This window comes from Heptranchias perlo, chromosome 14, assembly GCF_035084215.1.
Source record: "Heptranchias perlo isolate sHepPer1 chromosome 14, sHepPer1.hap1, whole genome shotgun sequence".
NCBI classification, from domain to species: Eukaryota; Metazoa; Chordata; class Chondrichthyes; order Hexanchiformes; family Hexanchidae; genus Heptranchias; species Heptranchias perlo.
This window is the reverse complement of record NC_090338.1, coordinates 17193266-17219711: the sequence shown is the minus strand read 5'-3', so window position 1 is coordinate 17219711 and position 26446 is coordinate 17193266. Positions and strand designations below refer to the sequence as shown.

General features: G+C 41.2%; 1 protein-coding gene across 2 annotated transcripts in view; it reads left to right on the top strand.

Moving 5' to 3' along the window:
* Nucleotides 1-3468: 3468 nt before the first annotated feature.
* Nucleotides 3469-26446, top strand: part of rbm27 (RNA binding motif protein 27) — a 124252-nt gene continuing 101274 nt past the window's right edge. The window contains exon 1 of one of the 2 annotated variants that reach the window (XM_067996070.1): nucleotides 3469-3946. In XM_067996070.1, coding sequence (XP_067852171.1) covers nucleotides 3888-3946 — 59 coding nt within the window. In that variant the 5' untranslated portion in view covers nucleotides 3469-3887. The remainder of the gene's footprint in view (nucleotides 3947-26446) is intronic. The other variant, XM_067996071.1, reaches the window with a different exon arrangement.

Here is a 26446-nt window from a genome sequence, read left to right as displayed (position 1 = left end):
AGGAATCAATCTAGTGAACCTTTGTTGCACCGCCACTAAGGCAAGTATATCCTTCCTTAGGTAAGGAGACCAAAACTGTACACAGTACTCCAGGTGTGGTCTCACCAAAGCGCTGTACAATTGCAGCAAGACTTCCTTACTCTTGTACTCCAACCCCTCTGTAACTACTTGATTTTACATGTCATATGTTTATAGTGAAATCCATTTTTGAGTTGTCAGTTTTTGTGAGGCTGTATCAGCTTTTTTGAAGCTCTTGGTCAGTTTTTACTAGTTTTCAGGTTGGCGTGCATGGTCATGGTTGGTGTGTTGCATAGGCACAGGAACCCCTAATGTCAGAGGTTTGGGCTATGAGGAAAGGTTGGAGCAATTTTGGCTTTTCAATGTTGAAGGGAGGCAATGGAAGTATATAAGATAGCAAATAGTACATAGAGTAAATCCACAACCCTACTTCAAACTACTGCAACAGCAGGACAAGGTGGCACAGCTTCAAAGCTGGTAAATGACAAATTAACTGATGTCAGGACCTCCTTTTTTATGCAATGTGTGATCAATAGGCGGATTAGAGTTTTGAGTTGAGTAGTGGAGGCAAAAACTAGAGTCATTCAAGAGACAGCTGGTTGATGTACAGTCGTGTAGTGGTTATTTTACTGGACTAGTAATCCAGAGGCCTGGACTAATAGTTCAGAGAATGAGTTCAAATTCCACTATGGCAGTTTGAGAATTTTTAAATTCAGTTTTAAAAAGCCGGTATCGGTAAAAGTGACCGTGAAACTGTTGAATTGTTGTAAAAATCCAACTGGTTCAATAATGCACTTTAGGGATGGAAACCTGCTGTCCTTAACCACAACAAGGACGACAACAACTTGCATTTATATAGCGCCTTTAACATAGTAAAACATCCCAAGGCGCTTCAGAGGATCAAACAAAATTTGACCCAGTCTGGCCTAAGTGTGACTCCACTCCCACAACATGATGATTGAATCTTAACTGCCCTCTGAAGTGGCTGAGCAAGCCACTCAGTTGTATCAAACTGCTTAATGATTGTTTTTCATGATTGTTTGCATATCATCCTTGGAGTGTGCCACGAAAGCACAGTCATCAACAATAGGAGTTCACAAACAAGTTCTTCCAGTATCTTTGTTTTAGCTTGTAGTCTTCTAAGGTTGAAGAGCTGCCCATCTGTTCTGAATCTGATCTTGACTCTGATTTTGAGATTATTGAAAACCACGAGAAGCATAGCAGCAAACAAATGCTGAAGAGTGATGGTGCAAGGACACATACATGCTTAACATCATTTATAACAGGGAAGGGGATGGAATTGTCCCCATCTCCCATCACTTTAGCCTCCATGGAATTGTTTGACCATTTCAATGAATTTGTCTGGACATTCAAACTTGGAGAAGATTTTTTTAGAGACCTTCACTAGAAATTCAGTGTTGAATGCCTATGTCAGGTCAACAAAAACAGTAGAGATCTACATTTTTCTTGGAACTATCTGGCTGCCACTTCCATTTCTGAACCCACATTGACTAGGATCTGGTAGGATTATTTCAGTAATGTGTTGAATAAAGAACCTCTTGCAAGGATCTTTCCAGCAATAATAATGCTTTCTGCCTGTGAAACTTGAACAACACATTCATACCACATTAAGAAACTAAATAATTGTAAGCTGCCTGATATGACAAATGAAGATCAGATGGCAAGACATGATCTCTGACACTGAAGTTGACATGGCAAGTATAGATGCTCTGACCATGAAGGCATAGCTACACTGGTTAGATCATATGGTGCAAATGTCTGATGCCCGAATCCCAAAAAACTGGAAAGCAATCTCATGGTAGACAGCAAAAAAATAGCGGCTGCTTAAAAGCGGCTCTGAAACAATGCAAAATAGACGTCCATAAGTGGGAACAACTTGCTCAAGATAAAACATGGCGAAAAACCATCTATGAAGGCACCTCCCACTGAGACCTGTCCAATTGCTGATGCAGAATATCAATGCCAGCTGAGGAAGTCTCACCTGAAAAATCAAGATCCCCAACTTCTTGTATCCAGGATCCACTGTTCACTCTGTAGATGTTCAGTCCGAGCAAAAATTGATCTTGTAAGTCATCAAAAACTGACTGCTGAAAATTAGATTATTTTGGCTGCCGTCTTTGATGTCGAAGGACCAACAGATGGTCAAACCACTACAGAGAATCCACCCGTACTGTTCAAGTAGGTGGCCCACCACTACCACCTCCTCTGAACAACTAGGGTTGGGCAATAAATGCCAGCCTTACCAGTGATGCTCACATCCCAAGAATGATTTTTTTTAAATGTTTAAAATTTCTAATGTGCTCTTGACTAGCCTCCCATCTTCCATCCTGCATAAACTTGAGCTCATCCAAAACGCTGCTGCCCATATCCTAACTCGCAACAAGTCCCGTTCACCCATCACCCTTGTGCTCTCTGACCTACATTGGCTCCCAGTCTGGGAATGCCTCAATTTTTAAAATTCTCATTCTTTGTTTTCAAATCTCTCCATGGCTTCGCCCCTCCCTATCTCCGTCACCTCCTCCAGCCCTACAACCCTTCGAGATCTCTGCGCTCTTCCAATCCTGGCCTCTTGCGCATCCCCGATTTTAATGGCTGCACCAATTGGTGGCTGTACCTTCAACCACAAGCTCTGGACTTGCCTCCCCAAACCTCCCCGCCTCTCTCTCTCTCTCTCCTCCTTTAAGACGCTCCTTTAAAATCTACCTCTTGGACCAGGTGTTTTGGTCACCTGTCCTGTTATGCGGCTCGGTTGTTTGATAATTGGTCCTGTGAAGCGCCTTGGGACGGTTTTACTACGTTAAAGGCGCTATATAAATGCAATTTGTTGTTGTTGTAAGCTTTCGTAGAAGAATGGGTTAAAATGGGTCTTTCTGTATTGACCTAGCGGTTGGGTTGGGCACTGGTTGCTATGCTGCTGCGGTACACAGACATTGCTGGGATTCTGGTTGCTAGGATGCAGCGCGCGCGCGCGCGCGGGGTTGGGCGGGCGGGCGGGGGGGGGGGCGTGTCGTGGAAATTATCTCGCGAGAAGTCAATGAGCTTCAATCCGGGGGCTTGTGTGGTGTCGGTCAAAAGTTACGTCTCAACACGTGATCTCTTGCGTTATGTTGTGATTTGGTAATATTTGATTATATGTATCTGGTATATCGCCATAATAATAAATGTGATACACACTGCAATAATTTTTTTCTGTAATTACGGAACTTGCACGTGTCGGTCGCGAGGTGCCCTGTCAGCTGAGAACGCCCCGCCTAATTCTGTCCAGTTGTCCAATCAAGAAACGAGAGCAGCTCGTCACCCGCATTCTGATTGGACGGTGATGCTGTCTATCAAAGTACGTGCCTGTACGACGTTCTCAGGTTTGATTGAGCAGTGCGGCCTAGTCTTCCTTTTTTTTTTCCGCTTAGGTCTCAGTAAATGTTTGCCTTTTTTGTACTGTATCTTCTGTCAAAAAAAAAAATCTTCTCTATTCCACAAACCCGCGTTTCAGCATTTTTTTAAAAAATTGGGGCCCGAGGGTTTGGTGGGGGGAGGGGAGTGGAAAAGAAAACCGAAATTTGGACCTATCGATTGCTCGGCTCCACAGGCCGTTGGAGCGCAACCTAACTTGCTCGCTTCTACGTGTCCCGCCTCCTTTCTTCTCTCATTGGTTTCTTTTGCAGAGAGCCGGTTGGCGATTGGTGGCCGGCCCGTCAATCGAGCTGCCTCCCCCGGTCGGTGTGCGTCGTGGTGTTTGGTGGCGCGGCGCGGCCTGGTCTGGTCTGGTTTGTTGTCATGTTGGTTGTGGACTTTCACTGAGGCTGACATTCTGATGGTGAAACAGGGACTGGGCCAGAGACCTTAGGAAGATGATCATAGAGAATCTGGACGCTTTCAGATCTTGGTTGTCAAGGGCGCTGGACCCTATGTGAGTATTATTCAGAAAACCTGCTCATTCACATGTACTGGGCGCTTTTTTTTTGGGGGGGGTGTGTGTGTGTGTGTGTGTGTGTGGGATGGGGGGGAAGGAAGGGGAGAGAATTTTCACTTTACAGGCCCTGAGGCTGCCACATGAGCCAAGCTTTCAAGGCCACACGCTTATACTGTGCTCTTGTCATCTCGATTAAAAAAGGCAAAAATAATGTAATCTTATTAAATTGTTTCGGGAGAATGTTTCTGAGTTCTGTTAGTACTTTGGAAACAGGTATTCTTTGTTATTTTTAGGAATCTAAACTCTCTGAACTTGGGTTTATCATCTACTTTAAATTATAATAGAAATCCCTTCACCTGCCCTAATTTTGGGGTCTGTTTGCAACAAGTGAAAAGTGAAAACATGAAAAGAAAAATGTTACTGAACAGAAAGATTTTATTTGAATTTCTTAATTGCTGTTGAGATGTATTGACCAAATAGGTTAGGTTTTCTTTCTAAAACTCCTAATACACTTTTGGAGTATTTATTTTAAGTGCAGTACTCTTGCTGTAATTATCACAAGTTAGATGTGAGAGAAAGCTAAAAGGTGCATTTTGAGTACTCACATATAAAACTTTTTTATATAAAAAGAGTAATATGTACCAGAATTGATTGCATTGCAACAAGTTGACTAGTAAAATGTATTATTAATCAATGTCTGCACTGCCAGTCTTCAATGAGCATTATTAATTTTGTGGTCAGGCAGTGGCGGAATATGAGTCCCTCCAACAACAACATTTATATAACCAACGTCGCTGAAACATTATCATTTATCTCATTGCTGTTTGTGGGAACTTGCTGTGCCCAAATTGGCTGCCACGTTTCCCTACGTTACAACAGTGACGACATTTCAAAAGTACTTAATTGGCTGTTAAGTGCTTTGGGATGACCTGAAGTTGAAAAAGATGCTATATAAGTTAAAGTTCGTTCTTTTGTTGTTTATAGAGCACGTTTAATGTAAAACTAAAAATCCCACGGCGCTTCAGTGAGTTTTATGATGTTGGGGTGTGGGAAGTTTTCAGAGTATCCGTCACACTTCAAAATGTCAAAATTATAATCTGAAAAGCAGTCACTTCATAACTTTGTTTATACCTTGAAGATAGAAATTTACAAGTACCTTCTAATCTGCAAACTTCCCTCACCAAACAGCTGTTAGATTCTGATTGACCTCAGGCTCTGTTTACTTACAGCAATTAGACTTTGTGACCTTAAAGGAAAGAAGGCACCTTAAACACAGATCCACAATAGTAAGGGAATTATTATATTCATTTCTGTGATCTGATATATTCCTATCATTATAAAGCAGCATATCATCAAACTTACTGTGTGTCATGCCAAAGGAGATCCACTAGTGTATATTAATTAAAAGGCTGTTGAATTCCACGAGGAATGTTGAAATATCTAATGTATTAGCTGTGTCACACTTGCAATTCCAATATGCTGTCCGTGGCTCTGGTGCAACAAAAAGTAATTTTATACTTCAAGGTTTCATTGCCATCATCAGGTGATGCCTTGAAACACAGTTTAGGATAGTGGGTGGTTGAAGTTAAATTCTGATTGGGGGAAAAAGCAAAATAAAAGATCATAAGACTCAAAATTTGGAACTAGAAGTTTTGAAAATGGGACAAAGAAAAACATAAGCCACATTGGACCTTGGCTGAATTTTCACCTTGTAAGCAAGGCTGCTCATTCTCCATTCATGATGACTTATGACTGATGGCATATTTTTCTGCATAGAACTTTCCAGAACATTTTGTGTCAAGAATGTTATTTACTGGAATGGGTAGTAGTTATTGCTGAGGCCATTTTAAAGATTATTTAGCATTATTTCTTATATTGCATTGTACTAGAGAAATGTTGTCCATACCCTTGTGCTTGCAAAGATTTCAACTTCAGTCATTTCCTTTTGGTGTAATAACCACATCCTGAGTTTTAAAAAAAAATCTTGCCATAGTCAAATCTAGTAAATAAATCCCATTTTGACACAGGGTTTTAAGATCTATGAATCTGGGTGATTTGAATAGTGATGTGTTCTGTACTTTTACCTATAATCAGTGTATTAAAACCACAGTTTTCCCAAATATATTACAAGATCAAGCCCTAAATATTAAAGAATGTTAAGTTAATTACATTACTAGGGATTATGTTGAGTGAGCATGTTTTGTGTAATTGACAATTTAAAAAAAAACCTTAATTTGTACACCCACTTATATAATGTTTCAATATTTTGTTTCCCCAGCATTTATAATTCTCTGTTTTTCCCCATCTATATTTCTTTCCTTCTTCATGGAAGGGGATCTGCCACACCTAAATAGTTTGGCCTACATGTGACCGGTCCACATTGTGTGATTAACTCTTAATGCCCTCTAGCCAGCCAAACCATGGGAACGAGGGATGGGCATTAAATTCGGTCTTGACAGTGTGGCCCACATCTGAGAACAAATGCTGGGAAAATGACACCAAATTGTGGGTTACTTCAAAATGGAGCAAAGAAAGTATTGATTTCATTTACATGCTACCTTCCTTTGGCCATTTTTTTAAATATTAAAGGTGCTGTATAGATGTAAGTATTTAAAAAAAAAATGGAACTAGGAATGACAGCTTTTGAAATCAGTATAATTCTATGACTTGTCACTGTCACATTTTGATTATAATATAACTGGTTTCCTTGATGGCTCAGTGTATAAATGCACACATGTTGTTGGACTGAGGTAAACAGACCAGATGAAGTTTGATCCTTAGTCTTTGTTGACATAGGGCAATGATGGTGGTGCCACAGTTGACCTCAGTTTATGTGTAGCTAGGGAAAAGTCCTGATTGCTATCCGGTCACCTATGCTGGAAAGTGTGCGTGTAGATAAATTAAGTGAGGACAGGATTGGACATCGGCTGTCTACCTAGGTTGAACAGCCAGCTGACATTCTGTTTTGGCTCATACACAAAGGATGGAGCATTTGGTGAGGGACCAAGCAGTTGCTGTTGCTTGCGGAGCAGCACACTCGTATGAGAGGAAGGGTAGAAAATTGATGATTCAAATTGTAAAACCGATTAGGAGCATTTATATTTTGTGTAGGCTAGAATATTGATTTTTTTTTGTCCCCTCTCCCCTTGGTGGAAGGGGATTTATTTTCTAATAGATTGAAAGTGTTTGATTTACTATATTGTTTAGTTAGAACATGGAGCTAATCACAACTACTAACTTGATCTCCTTATCCTTTGACTTAGAGTAGTTGATTTCCATTTTGAAAATGTTTTAGGTAACATTGCAAACCAAATTTTGGTATGCCCTGGACCATATAATTAAGTTCAGCACAATGTTCTGAACAATTCTGTGTGTGCAAATAATCAATCACTGCTCTGAATTTGTTTTTATGAACTGTGGGCACTTTATTTTCAATGTTTTCATTATACTGTACTGCAAAATTTGCTAGGAATTATAGAAGTATCGAGGTACGGTAGTTTTGTGGTTATGTTACTGGACTAGTAATCCAGAGAACATGAGTTTGAATTCCACTGTGGCAGTTTGAGAATTTGAAATTGGTGTTAAAAAAAAACTGGAAATAAAAAGCTAATATCAGTAAAAGTGACTATGAAGATGCTGGATTGTTGTAAGAATCCTTCTGATGCACTTTAGGGAAGAAAACCTGCCATCCTTGCCAAATCTGATCTATATGTGACTCCAGTGCCACACCAATGTGGTTGACTCTTAACTGCCCTCTGAAGGTGGCCTAGCAAACCACTCGGTTGTATCAGACCACATGCAGTGGTTCAAGAAGAAGGCCCACCACCACCTTCACATGGCTACTAGGGATGGGCAATAAATGTCGGCCTTGCCAGTGATGTCCACAGAAAAATTATCAGTAGAAATGGGTTTAGTAAAAGTTAGGACTAACTTCAGATGAACAGAATAATTTGTAGGATTATTTTCTAATACTTTTACTTTTCAAAAAAAAAGAAATTTCACTTATTTTTCAAAAAAAATCTGTTTTAAAATATTGCTATGAAACACAGCACAGTCACATCACAATAAATTACACATTGAGTGCGCAATTAATGGGAATGGGCACAGAACACTCTAGAAAATGGTGTATTTTCCACTTATTTTTGTTGGTACTGCTCCAGTTCATCCTATAGAACTGAATACAGGTATGGAACAGTTAAGTCCAAAAATCAAAATGGCTTCACATTTGAGGTAATGACAGTAACACTAAAGAAAAAACGCTGCATCATTAACCCTTTTCAGGCATATATTACAGAATGCTTGAGGTGTTGGTGATTGAATCTTAAATATTTTATTGCAGCGCAGAACAAATTGCTATGATATTGATTGTCAAGTTATTTTGAACCTTGGTTTTGTGAGGGGGGAACAGAAAAAAGAAAAATAAAGACTTGCATTTATATAGCGCTTTTCACAACCTCAGGACGTCCTAAAGCGCTTGACAGCCAATTAAGTATTTTTGAAGTGCAGTCACTGTTGTAATGTAGGAAACGCGGCAGCCAATTTGTGCACAGCAAACCCCCACAAACAGCAACGTGATAATGATCAGATAATCTGTTTTTTAGTGCTGTCGGTTGGTTTTTTAGTGCTGTCGGTTGAGGGATAAATATTGACCAGGACACTGGGGATAACTCCCCTGCTCTCCTTTGAAATAGTGCCATGGGATCTTTTATGTCCACTTAAGAGGGCAGACGGGGCCTCTGTTTAATGTCTCATCTGAAAGACGGCACCTCCAATAATGCAGTACTGCACTGGAGTGTCAGCCTAGATTTTGTGCTCATTTCTCTGGAGTGGGACTTGAACCCTTTATCTTATGACTCAGGCGAGAGTGCTACTATCTGAGCCACGGCTGACACACTGATTCAGCACTGAATCTTGCTCCCTTGGTGAATTTTTTTGATATTGAGGAAATGTGATTCAGCTCTTGTTTAGGAAGTAAGCAGCAGAGGTTTCCTCTGGTTGATTGCTCACACAGTGTATCCCTATACTCAGCCTTTGGAGTGGAAGCCAGGTACTTTTAACACAGGGAAGGAAAAATAGAGGACGAGTCATTCCAGATTACGCTTTTGTAACTGGTAGCTGCCTCTAAACTGGTCACTTGCCTGCTTTTGCAGTTGGGGTGAATGCTACATGACAGATGAGGAAGTGTAAAAGGACAAAAAAGGAACTCTTTTAACTAATGAAACAACTGGTTGAGCTTCCAGACAGAGAAAAACAATCAATTTTGGCATGTTGGCAAGTTCTATTGATGGATCATTTTGTTTGTGTACATGCAAATCTATGGAGAAAGAAAAGATGTACAGTAGTACCTGTAGAGGGATGACAATGATTCTGGCTCCGGTTGTTCCCCAAGGCTCACAATTCATCCTTGTGATCTAGGGCATAATTACAGTTGCCAGTTTGTAGGGATTAAAGTGAAGCAGAAATTACATTGTGACTGCTGCTGGTAAGACATTTTTACAATGTTTAGCAGTACCCCCTCATTCAGGCCAGTTAATATTTTTGCTGCATTGGTGGGTGCTGCTCCATACTGTGCTTTACGTTTGAAAAGATGCATAATATTAGACACTGTCTGTCAGACTGGTATGGATAGGAGTTCTCACAAGGTTCACTTTTTCTGTATGACAAATTGCATATTTCTTCTATATATCTGATAAAGGTTCTATTTTGTATGTTCTAGATATTCTATTTATGGATGCAGTTTTCTCAGCCTTTTATTCTGAGAATTTTCTCGTAAAAAGGTGCTGAGTCACTTTGATACTGAACAGAAAAAAAGCCTCAATTTCACATACAGCCATAACTATTCAACTCCCAGCTGAGCTTCTAGCACCATATCCTCTCTATCACTGGGGAAAAAAACCTACTTCCATACATTGCCACTACCTCAGCCCACCCGCCGCTGAAACCCTTATCCATGTCTTTGTCACCTCCATGCTCACTTATTCCGGGATCGCTGGTTGGTATCCCATTTTCCTCTGTAAACTTCAGCTCATCCAAAACTCTGCTGCCTTTATCTGTCCTGTTTGGCCATGACCCCTGACCTTGACAACCTACATTGGCTCCTGGTCTCTGAAAGCCTGAAATTTAAAATTCTCATCTTTGTATTTATATCCTTCCAAGGCCTCATCCCTCTCTATCTCATTAACCTGCTCCCGCATGACAATCTCTTCCTCTGACTCTGGCCACTTGTGCATCCTCCATTCCTTTGCACCTGTGCCGTCAGCTGCTTTGGCCCCATGGTCTGGAATTTCCTCCTTAAACCCTTTCGCCTTTCCACCTCCCTCTACTCCCATAAGATCCTCCTTAGCACTAAATTCTTTGAGCAATCTTTTGGTCCTCCTTCCTAATATGTCCTCCTTTTCTCACACCCCTGTGAAACACATTGGGGCATGTTTACCAGATGCATAGAATAAATGTGCAACTTCTCATACAGAAAAAGTGAACCTTGTAGAACTCCTGTCCATACCAGTTTGACAGACAGTGTCAAACATTATGCATCTTTTCAAGCTTCAAGCATGATATGGAGCTGCACCCACCAATACAGCAAACATATTAACTGGCCATAATGAGGGGGTACTGCTAAACATTGTAAAAAAATGTCTTACTAACAACAGTCACAATGTAACTGCATAACTGCATAAATGCAAGTTGTTGTTGAAAGGGAAGCCACAAGCATTCATCATCTACATTTAAAGCAATGTGCTTCAGTTAGCAGTGAGATCTTTGGAGAAAAGCAAGTACATTTAAGGAAAGGAGATAGACCAGAGTGGTTCCCTTGTCCTTATTGTTTTTTGTGTCTGTGTAACTTGTTTTTTTTATTCATTAATGGGACGTAGGTGTCGGTGGCAAGGCCAGCATTTATTGCCCATCCCTGATTGCCCTTGAGAAGGTGATGGTGAGCCGCTGCCTTGAACCGCTGCAGTCTGTGTGACGAAGGTTCTCTCACAGTGCTGTTAGGAGAGGAATTCCAGGATTTTGACCCAGTGACGATGAAGGAATGGCAATATATTTCCAAGTCAGGATGGTGTGTGACTTGGAGGGGAACGTGCAGGTGGTGTTCCCACACGCCTGCTGCCCTTGTCCTTCTGGGTGGGAGAGGTCGCGGGTTTGGAAGGTGCTGTCAAAGAAGGTTGAATAGGCCTAGTGCAAACATAATTTGGAAGTTATAATGAGGAACGGTACTTGTTTGAATATAGAAAGCTATCTAAATTCTCATTGTTTCCGTCAGCCCCAGTCTACTTTAAAAACCATATATAAAAATATTAATCAGTGGCTCACCTATTTCTTTTATGATTAACGTGTGTATCTCATTTGATCCATGTACCTTGTCAGCATTTAATTTTTGGATCCTTTTCAGTCCACGTGACTTCTAAATAAGTTACGGATTCCTGACCCAAAGTGTCTGCAGTTTCCTGACCCTTAACACTTCTACCCATCGTATCCATTACTCCACTTACCACTTGCGTAGAAAAAATAATTTGTATATTGCACAACCAATTAATCACAAGTGCAGTCACTGTTATGTAGGCAAACGCAACCAATTTGAACACAGGTAGGTTCCAAAAATAGCAAAAGAGATAAATGACTGTTTTTGGTGGTATTGATTGAGGAAGTAATGTTGGTCTGGATGCCAGGAGAACACTCTGGACTTCAAATAGTGCCATGAAATCTCTTGTGTCCAATGGAATAAGCAGATGGGATCTCCTACAGTTTCTCATTGAAATGTTGGTCTAGATCAGGGGTGTCAGATTCAATTTGCATAGTGGGCCTGATCCAAAATTCTGGCACTTAGCCTGGGCCACATTCAGCGAACATTATTTGGACACACCGGGGGTAGAAATTGGAGTGTGCTTCGCCTGTTTTTTTTGGGTGTAAAACGGGCACAGTGCATACCAATTTCTGGACGTGAGGTCTTGCACCGAATCTGCGCCGTGTCGTGGCTGCCGTCATATTAGTTCTCATTGTTTTTAGGCAGATCTGGTGGCTGCCTGAAATTGGCGGTTGGTCAATTTAAATATGCAAAGTAGGGTCCTGCACCTACTTCAGGACCATTCTGCAAAATGTATGGAAAAACTAGGTGGAGCTTGAGACGTGCAAACACCAACTTGTTTTTCCAGTTCTACAGCGGCTGAAACAGTGGTCCTTAAAGTGACGCCACGGAGTGGGGAGGGGGGACTGCAGCGTGAAGTTTAAAAGGCGCTATTGAAAGTAGCGCCCGGGAGATGTGTGTCCCATTTCAGGGCACACGACAACCTTAAGCACGTCACAGGTTGGATGAAATTGTATCGTGGGCTCTATGTTTTGACACCCGTGATCTAGATTATGGGTTCCCGTATCTGAGTGGGGTTGTAACCGCAACCTTTTGACTTGGTGGCAAGAGTGCTACCAACTTAGCCAAGCTGACAGCTAAACAAAATTCTTTGGATCTGTCGTAATATCCTCTCACCTCTTCAATACTCATTGTGTTAACCCCCCTATTTTTTTCCTTTTATTCAACCCTCGCTGTTTTTGTTTCCCTTGATTTTTAAAGAATAATTTTGTTTAACCTATGATTTTTTTTTGAGGTTATGGATTATTTTTTTGTTCACCTTTGTTCAGACATGAGTCTTCACCTTGTTCTCTTTTCCCTTGAGGATAATTATTTTTTCTTCTTCGTCTTCTATAGAACTTTTCTTATTGCCCCATTTCTTGTTCTAAAGACTTGCATGTCTGTGTTTTTATCAGTTTTTTTCATCCTCATCTTTTCCTATTTCATTTCTGCCAAACAGTGAAGCCATATTTTCTGCCCTTGTACAGCAGAAAAATGCTGCTTATTTTTTCAAGTGACATTCATGTACAGCCGTGGAAAAATGAAGATTTTTACAGCTCTTTTTGTTGAGCACTGTAAATGTAGATGCAAGTGCATTGTGCGATTCTGAGAGTACTTGAGTCAACTTTTTTTCTGAACAAAAACCTGTTGTTACATCAGATGAATACCCTTGTGAACTGCAAAACTGACCAAGAATTCCAAAGGAATGAAGGCATTGATATAGAAAATGCAGAAGTCTATGAAATAAATACAACCTTTCAAATAATTGGTACTGCCTGAATAGTGGCTGTTTCTTGCGTGGCCTTTGGATTCTTCCTGAGCCTGTGCTTACCTCCCATTCCATTCAGAACACGATGAATGAATAAAATTAGGTGAGGTTTATTTTTGTGACGTTACCGTGTTCTCGGTGTGGACAAGGAGTGTCTAAAGAACTCTTCCAGGATTGTGGTGGTAATGCTCTAAATTTTTTTAAAAAACGATTAGGTCATAAAGTTTTTTTAAAAATAATATGCCAAGGTTAATTTGAATAAGGAAATGGGATTCTTTAAGAGTGCATTTCTTTATTTTATAATCCTTGTAAGCACCACACATGTAATCCCTTTTGCAGATATTGGTTGAAAGAAAAAGTCCTTTATCATTGGTATATGCAAAAAGTAAAACTGTGAATTCAGCAAATTGTACAAGGTGTACATCTATGCTTTTTTGTAATTACTCTTTATAATTAGAAATAAACTGGAAATAAATGTTTTTCCAAATGTCCTGTTAAATCTAATCTTGTCTTAAATTGAAAAGAATCTCCAGTTTTCAAAGGTTTAGATCAAATAGATGTAGAGGAACTTAATAAACAGAATGGTGAATTGACATTGTCTTCTTGGGTAAGTTTAAAGTTTTTTAATTAACTGTAGAAGTGTCAGTGGGATCTCTGCATGCTTAAATGAAATCATAGATTTTTATCTCTGAGATAATTTCAGATGTGCGAGGTCATTTGGTCCATCTAGCTGATCATAGCATCTAATTGTGTCTTGTCAGAGTTTTTGCCTTCACTACCAAGAATACCACTCCAGGAATTGATTAAATAAAAACATAAGAAATAGGAGCAGGAGTAGGTCATACGGCCCCTTGAGCCTGCTCCGCCATTCAATAAGATCATCGCTGATCTTCAATCTCAACTCCGCTTTCTTGCCCGATCCTCATTTCCCTTGATTACCTTAGAGTCCAAAAACCTATCTCTCTCAGCCTTGAATGTACTCAACGATTCAGCATCCGTAGCCCTCTGGGTAGAGAATTCCAAAGATTCACAACCCTCTGAGTGAAGAAGTTCCTCCTCATCTCAGTCTTAAATGGCCGACCCCTTATCCTGCGACTATGCCCCCTGGTTCTAGAGTCTCCAGCCAGGGGAAACAACCTTCCAGCACCTACCCTGTCAAGCCCCCTTAGAATCTTACATGTTTCAATGAGATCACACGCATTCTTCTAAACTGCAGAGAGTATAGGCCAATTTTTTTTTTATTCATGGGATGTGGACGTCGCTGGCAAGGCCAGCCTTTATTGCCCGTCCCTAATTGCCCTTCATGAATCGCTGCAGTCCATGTGGTGAAGGTTCTCCCACTGTGCTGTTAGGTAGGGAGTTCCAGGATTTTGACCCAGGGACAATGAAGGAACGGCGATATATTTCCATGTCGGGATGGTGTGTTACTTGGAGGGGAACGTGTAGGTGGTGTTGTTCCCATGTGCCTGCTGCCCTTGGCCTTCCAGGCGATAGAGGTTGCGAGTTTGGGAGGTGCTGTCGAAGAAGCCTTGGCGAGTTGCTGCAGTGCATCCTGTAGATTGTACACGCTGCAGCCACGGTGCGCCGGTGGTGAAGGGAGTGAATGTTTAGGGTGGTGGATGGGGTACCAATCAAGTGGGCTGCTTTGTCCTGGATGGTGTTGAGCTTCTTGTGTTGTTGGAGCTGCACTCCTCCAGGCAAGTGGAGAGTATTCCATCACACTCCTGACTTGTGCCTTGTAGACGGTGGAAAGGCTTTGGGGAGTCGGGAGGTGCGGCACTCGCCGCAGAATACCCAGCCTCTGACCTGCTGTTGTGGCCACAGTATTTATGTGGCTGGTCCAGTTAAGTTTCTGGTCAATGGTGACCCCCAGGATGTTGATAGTGGGGGATTCGGCGATGGTAATGCTGTTGAATGTCATGGGGAGGTGGTCTTTGCCTGGCACTTGTTTGACGCGAATGTTACTTTCCACTTATCGACCCAAGCCTGGATGTTGTCCAGGTCTTGCTGCATGCGGGCACGGACTGCTTCGTTATCTGAGGGGTTGCGAATGGAACTGAACACTGTGCAATCATCAGCGAACATCCCCATTTCTGACCTTATGATGGAGGGAAGGTCGTTGATGAAGCAGAATGAAGATGGTTGGGCCTAGGACACTGCTCTGAGGAACTCCTGGGACTGAGATGATTGGCCTCCAACAACCACTACCATCTTCCTTTGTGCTAGGTATGACTCCAGCCACTGGAGAGATTTCCCCCTGATTCCCATTGACTTCAATTTTACTAGGGCTCCTTGGTGCCATACTTGGTCAAATACTGTCTTGATGTCAAGGACGTTACTCTCACCTCACCTCTGGAATTCAGCTCTTTTGTCCATGTTTGGACCAAGGCTGTAATGAGGTCTGGAGCTGAGTGGTTCTGGCGGAACCCAAGCTGAGCATTGGTGAGCAGGTTATTGGTGAGTAAGTGCCGCTTGATAGCACTGTCGACGACACTTTCCATCACTTTGCTGATGATTGAGAATAGGCTGATGGGGCGGTAATTGGCCGGATTGGATTTGTCTTGCTTTTTGTGGACAGGACCTGCCTGGGCAATTTTCCACGTTGTCTGGTAGATGCCAGTGTTGTAGCTGTACTGGAACGGCTTGGCTAGAGGCGCGGCTAGTTCTGGAGCACAAGTCTTCAGCACTACAGCCGGGATGTTGTTGGGGCCCATAGCCTTTGTTGTATCCAGTGCACTGAACTGTTTCTTGATATCGCGTGGAGTGAATCGAATTGGCTGAAGACTGGCTTCTGTGATGGTGGGACTATCGGGAGGAGGCTGAGATGGATCATCCACCTGGCACTTCTGGCTGAAGATGGTTGTAAACGCTTCAGTCTTGTCTTTTGTACTCATGTGCAGGACTCTGCCTTAATTGAGGATGGGGATGTTCACAGAGCCTCCTCCTCCCGTTAGTTGTTTAATTGTCCACCACCATTCACGACTGGATGTGGCAGGATTGCAGAGCTTTGATTTGATTCGTTGGTTGTGGAATCACTTAGCTCTGTCTGCAGTATGTTGCCTCCGCTGTTTAGCATGCATGTGGTCCTGTGTTGTAGCTTCACCAAGTTGGCATCTCATTTTTAGGTATGCCTGGTGTTGCTCCTGGCATACTCTTCTACATTCCTCATTGAACCAGGGTTGATCCCCTGGCTTGTTGGTAATGGTAGAGTGAGGAATATGCCGGGCCATGAGGTTACAGATTGTGCTGGAATACAATTCTGCTGCTGCTGATGGCCCACAGCGCCTCATGGATGCCCAGTTTTGAGCTGCTCGATCTGTTCTGAATCTATCCTATTTAGCACGGTGGTAGTGCCACATAAAACGTTGGATAGTATCTTCAGTGTGAAGACGCGACTTCGTCTCCGCGAGGACTGAACGGTGATCACTCCTATCAATACTGTCATGGACAGATGCATCTGCAACAGGTAGATTGGTGAGGACGAGGTCAAGTAGGCTTTTCCCTCGTGTTGGTTCGCTCACAACCTGACGCAGGCCCAGTCTGGCAGCTATGTCCTTCAGGACTTGGCCAGCTTGGTCAGTAGTGGTGCTACCGAGCCACTCTTGGTGATGGACATTAAAGTCCCCCACCCAGAGTACACTCTGTGCCCTTGCTACCCTCAGTGCTTCCTCCAAGTGGTGCTCAACATAGTGGAGGACTGATTTATCAGCTGAGGGAGGGCCGTCGGTGGTAATCTGCAGGAGGTTTCCTTGCCCATGTTTGACCTGATGCCATGAGATTTCATGGGGTCCGGAGTCAATGTTGAGGACTCCCAGGACCACTCCTTCCTGACTGTATATCACTGTACCACTATCTCTGGTGGGTCTGACCTGCCGGTGGAACAGGACATACCCAGGGAGGATAATGGAAGAGTCTGGGATGTTGCCGAACGGTATGATTCTGTGAGTATGGCTATGTCAGGCTGTTGCTTGACCAGTCTGTGGGACAGCTCTCCCAATTTTGGCACAAGTCCCCAGATGTTAGTAAAGAGGCCTTTGCAGGGTCGACTGGGCTTGATGTGCCTTCGCCGTGTACAGTGCCTAGTGGTCCGATGCTGGACGGTCTGTCTGGTTTTATTCTTATGACTTTTTTTTAAGTGAGATTGTACAACTGAGTGGCTTGCTAGGCCATTTTGGAGGGTGATTAAGAGTCAACCACATTGCTGAGTGTCGAGTCACATATAGGCCAGAGCGGGTAAGGACGGTAGGTTTCTTTCCCTAAAGGACATTAGTGCACCAGATGGGTTTTTATGACAATTCGGTAGTTTCATGGCAACCATTACTGGTACTAGTTTTTTTTTATTCCAGATTTTTATTTAATTGAATTTAAATTCCCCAGCTGCTCTGGCAGGATTTGAACTACTTTCTACTGAACCTTTCCTCATAGGACAGCCCTCTCATCCCAGGAATTAATCTAGTGAACTCTTCGCATCCTAACTTCTGTGTTGAACTTGCCTTTATAGCTATTGTGGTGGGAACGGGGATCCACCCTAATTCAGATTCTAACATTTCTGTCTTCTATACTTTCATTCATTTAAGTTGCAATGCCAGGTTCTGGAATGCACAGCTGTTTCCTGTTACGACTTCCTATTATTCTTTTAGTTTGAGAGCCTGTAGGCATAACTGATGTGTACCTGTCTGGAGGCATTACATATTGATAACAAAAAACAGTTTAAATTTGTCAACTGCTTTCTGGAATCTCTTTTAGCCTTTTCTCTAGCTCGTTCAACATCTTTCATGGAAGGGAGGGGGTGGGTCATATCCCCAATGGTGGTAGGAGAGATAATGAAATCTTTGCTCAAAGATGTAATAGAAAGACATCTAGAGAATGAAAATATAATAAATAGTCAGCACGGATTTCAGAAGGGAAAGTCATACCTGACTAACCTTATTGAATTCTTTAAAAAAGAGTAGGCAAGGGTAATGCAGTGGATCTAATATGTTTGGATTTTCAAAAGGCCTTTGATAAGGTACCTTTTGTAGACTCATGGCTAAGGTCAGAGCATGTGGAGTCAGGGGACAAGTAGCAGAATGGATAGCAAGTTGGCTACAAAACAGAAAAGAGAGCAGGGGTTAAGGTTAGCTACTCAGACTGGAAAAAGCTGGGAATTGGTGTTCCACAGGGATCGGTGCTGGGACCACTGTTGTTCACAATTTACATTAACGATTTGGATTCGGGAATCGGAAGTACAATTTCAAAATTTGCGGACTATACCAAAGGGGTGGGGGAGTGCAGTTAATACAAAGGAAGAATGTGTGAAAATGCAAGAGGACATTAATAAACTTGCAGAATGGGTGTGTAATTGGCAGATGAATTTCAATATAGATAAGTGTGAGGTGGTGCATTTTGGTAGAAAGAATAAGGAGGCCACATGCTGCTTGGCTAATAAAAGTATAAAGAAGATAGAGAATTTAAGGAATCTAGAGGTACAGATATGCAAATCACTAAAATTAGTGACACAGGTTAATAAGGTCATAAAAATGGTAAATCAAGCACTCTGGATCCTTTCTAGAGGGATAGAATTGAAAAGCAAAGAAATTATGTTAAACTTGTATCGAGCCCTGGTTAGGCCACACTTGGAGTATTGTGCACAGTTATGGCTTCCATATTATAGAAAGGGTATAGAGGCATTTGGAGAGGGTGCAAAAAAGATTCACAAGGATGATACCAGAACTGAGAGGCTATCCTTATCAGGAAAGACTGAACAGGCTGTGACTCTTTCCTCTGGAAAAAAGAAAGCTGAGGGGTGATCTTTAAGGTGATAGGGTAGATGTAGAGAAAATGTTTCCACTTGTGGGGGAGTCCAAAACTAGAGGTCATAAATATAAAATAGCCGCTAATAAATCTAATCGGGAATTCAGGACAAACTTCTTTACCTAAAGAGTGGTTTGCATGTGGAACAGGCTACCTCAAGGAGTAGTTGAGGCAAATAGCATAGAAGCATTTGAGGGGAAAGGATGGGGTTCGATGAAGTAGGGAGGGAGGAGGCTCATGTGGAGCATAAACGCCGGCAGAGACCATTTGGGCTGAATGGTCTGTTTCTTTTCCTGTAGTCTCGATGTAACTAAAATCGGGCCTTATTTCCTGGATATCTAGAGTGGAGGATTTTATCAGATGCTGTTGATGAACTTTTTTATTATTTGAAGGATACTTTTATTTTTGGTTGCCTGATGTGCAAGCAAGCAGATTGGGGTTTCTCCTGGGCGTTGTGAAGACTGCCATTCACCATTCCAGCATGTGGAAGAACGGCCAGTAGGGTTGCCTATCTTTTGAACTCCATTTCACGCACCAACATGGAATATTGACTTTCTCAATGGATACTTACTGAAACTATGAGGCACAGAGTGGCACTTTTTTTCTTTTATTTCTCCTGACCTCACAGTTTTTTTCAACTTAATTTTAGTTACTTTAATAAAATAAAGTAAGAAAAGTAATAGCTTGGATGGGCCTTCCTGAATATTTAGTGGTGTACTCCCTGTAAAGGGAAGCGCTTGATGATGTATCCCCATGGGATGGGACTCATTGCCTTGAGCTTGTGTCGCAGCCATTCGTGCAGAACTGCATTAAAAGCTTTCTGGCAGTCAAGGTACACTATTATTCAAAGGGCTTTTTATTGTCCACTTGAGATGCTGAGTCAAGGAGGTTGGTCAGGCAGGATCTCTATCTTCTGAAATTGTTAGTGTCATTTGCTAGGTTATTTTTATTCATATAATTCTCTGGTTTGTTCCTGATGATTCCTTATTGAAGACCGTTACTGATGTAACACTGAAGGGTTTATTTTTTCACATTTTTAAGAAGTTGGGTAGCATGTGGATTTGTTTCCAATCGATGGGACCTCTCCTGTGCTCATCAACTTCCCCACACACCATCTGCACTTTGTAGAATTCATCTCTAGTCCCACTTAGTACCCTGAGATGTATACCGTCTGTCCCCGGAGATTCATTTGTTTCAACCTGTCTAGGACTTCTATTCCAGTGATGTTGAGATCATTAAAATTACGTGTGGAACCTCCTATAATGGGTGACATATTGCTGGGGTATCAAAGAAGTAATCATTTAGTACATCTTCTTTGCCCTCTTTATATCCTTGAGGGATCTGTCCGATGGAATAGCTTTTCTAAAATGGTGGGCATGAATACTATCCTATTCTGTACATTGGGATGAATATAAAACATTTTGATTGTTAATGGCACACAGTGGAGAAACTCTTTTGCACTTGCTGTGTGAGATTTCAAAGAATCTCTCAATGTGAACGCAGTGGCATTCAAACATTCTTTTCTCCAATTTTACCGTTCCTTCATTTGTCATTCAGTGTTAGAATGAGAAGTTAATTAATTTTATTTATTTCAAATCTTGTTGTTTTTCCCATGGGATTTATTGAAGATTCTTAGCTGCTCTGGCTGATCAGTGCAGATCTATTCATGGGTGTTTTACAAAATTTCAATACAAATCGGGATCCAAAAGCAATATTAAAAAATGTAATTCAACAATAATGACAACTTGTAATTATATAGCACCTTTAACATAATAAAACGTCTCAAGGTGCTTCAAATGTGTCTTTCCCAGTATTTATAAAGCTGACCCGTAGTGTCATTTCTTTCCCTACTGTATCAAGAACTTCTGCCTGAATTATATGATCATGTATAGATTTAATTGTGCATTTATTTAAATTGTAATAGATCTGTGGTTTTGTGATGAGTTGGAGGGTAGGTGATTGTGAGGTTTTGTAATGGGAGAGGGAACACACAGAATTTGGAAAGAAGTTTGTAAGAGATTGTCTCAAATTTCCCAGGATCCAATGGCATTTTTTGTGTGACACTTCGCACATGTCATGAATACATGCTAAATGTAAGACCTGTATTCACAATACAAGCAATACCATAAGAGATTTGCTAAGTCAGTTGGATAAAAGCAGCGTTTTATCATGACAAGATTGTTATGATGTTTTGCATAATGTATATTTTGCTATGGTGGAGAGAGTTGTGTCTCTTTAAGGCTATAAAAGTCTAATTTTGGTTCACTATATGAATGCAAGTTAATTCTTTCACTTTGGATTATTTGTTAATCCTTTCTCGGGCTGAGGTTATTCAGTTTAATTATTAACTCTAGGAGCTTTGATTGGCATGTGCTTATCAGTTTCAGGCTATATATGGCCTTTTTCCCTTCGCTCCAAATGTTTTGTCTCCTTATCTGAAGAGAAACCTTGATTACTAATTACTGGGACTAAGTGATACACTGGATCATGTGAAGTAAATCAAATACTTGATACATTTTAACACATTTTGGTAGGAAGAATGAGGAGAGGCAATATAAACTAAATGGTACAATCTTAAAGGGGATGCAGGAACATAGGGACCTGGGGGTGTACATACACAAATCTTTGGCGGCAGAACAAGTTGAGAAGGCTGTTCAAAAAAAGCATATGGGATCCTGGGCTTTATGAATAGAGGCATAGAGTACAAAAGGAAGTTAATGCTAAAATTTTATAAAGCGCTGGTTAGGCCTCAGTTGGAATATTGTGTTCAATTCTGGGCACCACACTTTAGGAAGGATGTCAAGGCCTTGGAGAGAGTGCAGAAGAGATTTACTAGAATGGTACCAGAGATGAGGGACTTCAGTTATGTGGAGAGACTGGAGAAGCTGGGGTTGTTCTCCTTAGAGCAGAGAAAGTTAAGAGGAGATTTGACACATGTGTTCAAAATTATGAAGGGTTTTGATAGAGTAAATAAGGAGAAATTGTGTTCACTGGCAGAAGGGTTGGTAACCAGAGGACACAGATTTACGGTGATTGGCAAAAGAATCAGAGGCAACATGAGGAAACTTTTTTATGCAGCTAGTTGTTATGACCTGGAATGCACTGCCTGAAAGGGTGGTGGAAGCAGATTCAATAGTAATTTTCAAAAGGGAATTGGATAAATACTTGAAGGGGGAAAAATTTGTAGGGCTATGGGGAAAGAGCAGGGGAGTGGGACTAATTGGGTAGCTCTACCAAGGACCAGCACAGGTACAATGGGCTGAATGGCCTCCTTCTGTGCTGTATCATTCTATGATTCATTCCATCCTCTCAAATCTCTCCTTTGGCATTGCATATGGTAAATCAAGATGTGTTTTCTGTAAGGATAGGAATGTTATTCCATGTAAAAAAAATAATGAAGTATTCTGTTGCTGCAAAAGTTAGTGGTGTGATTATTTAAGGCTACAAAGTATAATTCATAAATCTAGGCAAGTTTATTTAAAGGTTGATTGGTATTCAAGCTGGAGGTCAGAATCCTGGCTTTGTTTTTGGGTAGCCTGAAGGCACTGCAGAACCTTCTGTTCTTGGAGAGTTTTTCTGTACATTGCAAAAGATCGCTTTTAAGTCTGATAGAGATTTGCATTAGGTAGTGTGATGGATGCCTGAAATTTTTTAATAGAATTACTAACTAAGCTCCCATGGAGCTGCTCTAGGTAGGGAAGGGTATTTGTTGTTTGTAAGAACATAAGAAATCGGAGCAGGAGAAGGCTATACGGCCCCTCAAGCCTGCTGCACCATGGAGAGGACAGGAATGATATACTATGTAAAAACAAATGTAGTATTCTGCTGCTGAAATGTAGGTATATGACCGTTTAAGACACAGTTGAATTGATAAGGAGACTTTGTGGCTCTGGTATGTGGTGCTGGTGCCCTCGTTTTGCTGAAACAAATAGGATGGTGGCCAAAAAATCTTGATTTTCAAAAAATATTTTGAGTGACTTCATTAGTTACCCATCTCTTTTTTTTTAATGGGCTGTTACTGACAGCTAATTTGTGACTTTTTAAAAATTTGCTTAACTTTCCACATGTACAGTTTTGATTTGGTATTTTATGAAAATATTATTTCAGTATAACAGAAGCAAGTGTGACTTAGCACTTTCTCTTTAATGTTTGGAGATGTAATGGTATGACACTTTGAGATGTGATTGACCTGTGCTAGATGCAAGACAATTAAGGATTTAATAACTTATGGAGTTGGTTAAATGTTTAAACTTAAGTGTGCACCAAACCTACCATGACTTGTCCCTGGGATACAAACTTTGCAACAGTATTATTTAACTTTAGGTCTTGCCACAATTTGGTTTTGTCTATTAATGGTGAATTTGCAGAGCTCAAAAGAAAGCATGTATAACTGTCAGACAGTGAGAACAGTCAGTGCTGCACAGTGAAGACCGCTGGTTCACCAAACAGCTGGAATTGTTGTTTATATTTACAAAGGGGTTGATTTGTGGAGTACTTGCACCACTCCTGACAGATTCACTTCTTAAAAGTTTAGATTCTGAGAATTGGAAATTAAAGTCTCATCTGAGAGATGGCATCTCCAATAGTGCCGCATTGAATCGTCAGTCTAGATTAGGTGCTCAAAATTGTTGTTCTTCTTGTTGGTAACAGTAATATAGAGCTTTAATACAAGCAACTTAATGCACTTAGGAGCACTGAAGTAAGCAGATACTGGCATTAAAATGCATTCCTGAGTCCAGTCGGCAAATTATACATTCAGCGTTGGTTTGCTGCTAAATGTTTAGATTAGTGGACTATTGCTGTTGTTGAGCCCTGCACTTGATAGAATACTTCATAAAATTGCAAACAAAAACAGAAAACACCAGAAATGCTGAGCAGGTCAGCATGTGTCAAGATAACACAAATCAGTTGCTGTTTTAGGTATAAACTCTGCCTTAGAGTGTAAAATTGCAGCTGTAACTCCAATTTTGTCATCTTTTAGTTTTTAACTGGGACAGGGTATAATTAGGGCAAGGAGGAGTTGTTGTTTAACTTGACGATACCTGTCCCGAAGTGAGTTTGCCAGTGCAATGGCAATCCATTGCCAACCATCCTATATGCATTTTAAAGGCTGCATGCATCAATTGGTCCAAAATCAATTGAGTTTCATTGATCTGTGGCCTTGTTGTATTAAACAAAATGTGATCTATTAAACTGGTTTGGATCACCTTTAAAATTGGAATATGCAATTGGAGTTCTGCAACTTCTTCCAGCCTTGTGTTCATTCCTTGCTGGTTTTCTGAATCTGTCCTTTGCTCCACCATGGTTGGTAGAGCCTTTAGCTGATTCAACACTACTCTTTGAAACCCTCTCCCTAAACTCCATCCACATCTATCTCCTCTGCCATTAAAAGCCTTCTCGACATCCATTCCTTCAACCGATCTTTCGGTCTTCTAATTCTCCAATTAAGGTCCTGTCTGTTTGTTTCTTCTGTGAAGTGTATTGGGATTTTTTTGCTGTATAAAGTGAAATTGTTGTAGACCTTGTACAAATAAAGTATCCTACCCTTGAGGAGTTTTGAAGGAAAGAACAGCTCAACCACACAGACCAGGTAGGCAAAAAGTTCGAAGCCTAAACTGTGTTAAGTTGACTAACCTTTGTTAGGTCAGTAGTAAGGATGCTATGAGGAGCCTCAGTGCTTCTTGTTAGGGAAGAGAATATAAACCAGGGTTTCCTCCTCTTGATTGCTGCCCAGTAATCCCTGCTGGAAGTGTATGTTTATCGATGTTGGATAAGAACGGGATCAGACATTATTAGTGATGCTCCTCCCTATGCTGTCGTGTAATGTGCTTACACTCATTGTCAAGCTTTACACATGAATAATGTCCATTTGGACAAAGTATCAGAGGGCAATCATTTCTTGTGAAACTAGCCAAGCAAGGAGTTTATTTCTCTCCTCTCTTGTAGATGTAAAGAAGGCCTTGGTTGTATCAAGAGCAGATGTTGATACTTACTTCTAAAAGCTGCTACAGCAGCATTCTTTGCAAAGACTTATGCAAAAGCTTCTGAATCATTAAATGTAAGGCACTAATTAAATATATAGTTACATTTTAGCATTTTAAATAAACCACTTTTTCCAGTGATGTCTATAAGTGGTTGGGATATTTTCTATTTAAATCAATTTAAGCTTGTAATCGTGCTGTGGGCAGGTGATGTAAAAACTTTGTTGAGTTACATAACTAAGACAACACCATGGTGAACCATAATTCAATTTTTAACTGCTTCTTTCCCAGGGCTTTGAAAACTGCTTAACTGTCTGCCTTCCATGCCTTCTACAATTTGCAGGCTTTTAAAGCCTGAGCTTGGTGTTATCTAATTAATGTTCATGACCTGCCTCACTTCAATCTGTGGTAATGTCCTTGACTTTTAATCTCTGCTTCTCAATTAAAAGTGACATTTTTTGACAGAGATCATGTCGGAATCTTTCTCAAGAGTAAATTTTATAACTTGGGTAGGGTAATGTTAGCCGTGTACAAGGGAATTTTTTTTGTCAGAGAAAGTTTTTGAGTTTCTTAGCAAAAAAAAAGTTAACGAGCACATTTTAATTTATTAAACTTTAAGCTTAAATTACTTTTGTGCGATCTTTTACACTCCCTCCTGAGACTCCCCAGATGGCTGGAAGGTAACCTGCGTGGCCTTTGCAGATGTTGGTCAAATGGAGGTGCACGAGAGTTCCCCAGGTTTGCCTTCTGTTAGTGTCCTGTCCCCCCAAACAGCATAACATCTGTAATGCAGCAGGGTGGTATACCAGTATAGTGAGCCAACAGGCTACCTTGTAAATGTACTTTGATAATAAATGTGTGTCCTAGGATTTTGTTAGGTATGTGGAATGGACACCTTGTAACAACTGAGATCCTGTGCAGAAATAAAGGTTGATAGCAAAAAGGATGGAAATTTGAGCAAGAATGAAAAGTGTGAAAATCGATTACCCACTGGATGGTGCTCATTTTCTGCAGAGGGAGTCCCTCATTGAGAGCAATCATGAAATATGCGCTGTGTGGATGACATGTCCTGGCAACATTGTTGAATTTTACAACACTGTTCTTGAAGTTGCTTACTGTAGGACCAGCCCCAAGAAAATGAAGGAATATTGATTTTTTAGAACTATAGAATGGTTACAACATGAAAGGAGGCCATTCAGCCCGTCAAGTCCATGCCGGCTCTCTGCAAGAGCAATCCAGCTAGTCCCTCCCTGGCCCTATCCTGTAGCCCTGCAAATTTTTTCCCTTCAAGTACTTATCCAATTACCTTTTTGAAGCCATGATTGAATCTGCCTCCACCACCCCCACAGGTAGTGCATTCCAGATCACAACCACTCGCTGTTTCAAAAAGATTTTTCTCATGTCACCTTTCGTTCTTCTGCCAATCTCCTTAAATCTATGTCCCCTTGTTCTTGACCCTTCCGCCAATGGAAACAGTTTCTCTCTATCTACTCTGTCTAGACCCTTCATGATTTTGAATACCTCAATCAAATCTCTCAACCTTCTCTGTTCCAGGGAGAACAATCCCAGCTTCTCCAGTCTATCCACGTAACTGAAGTCCCTCATCCCTG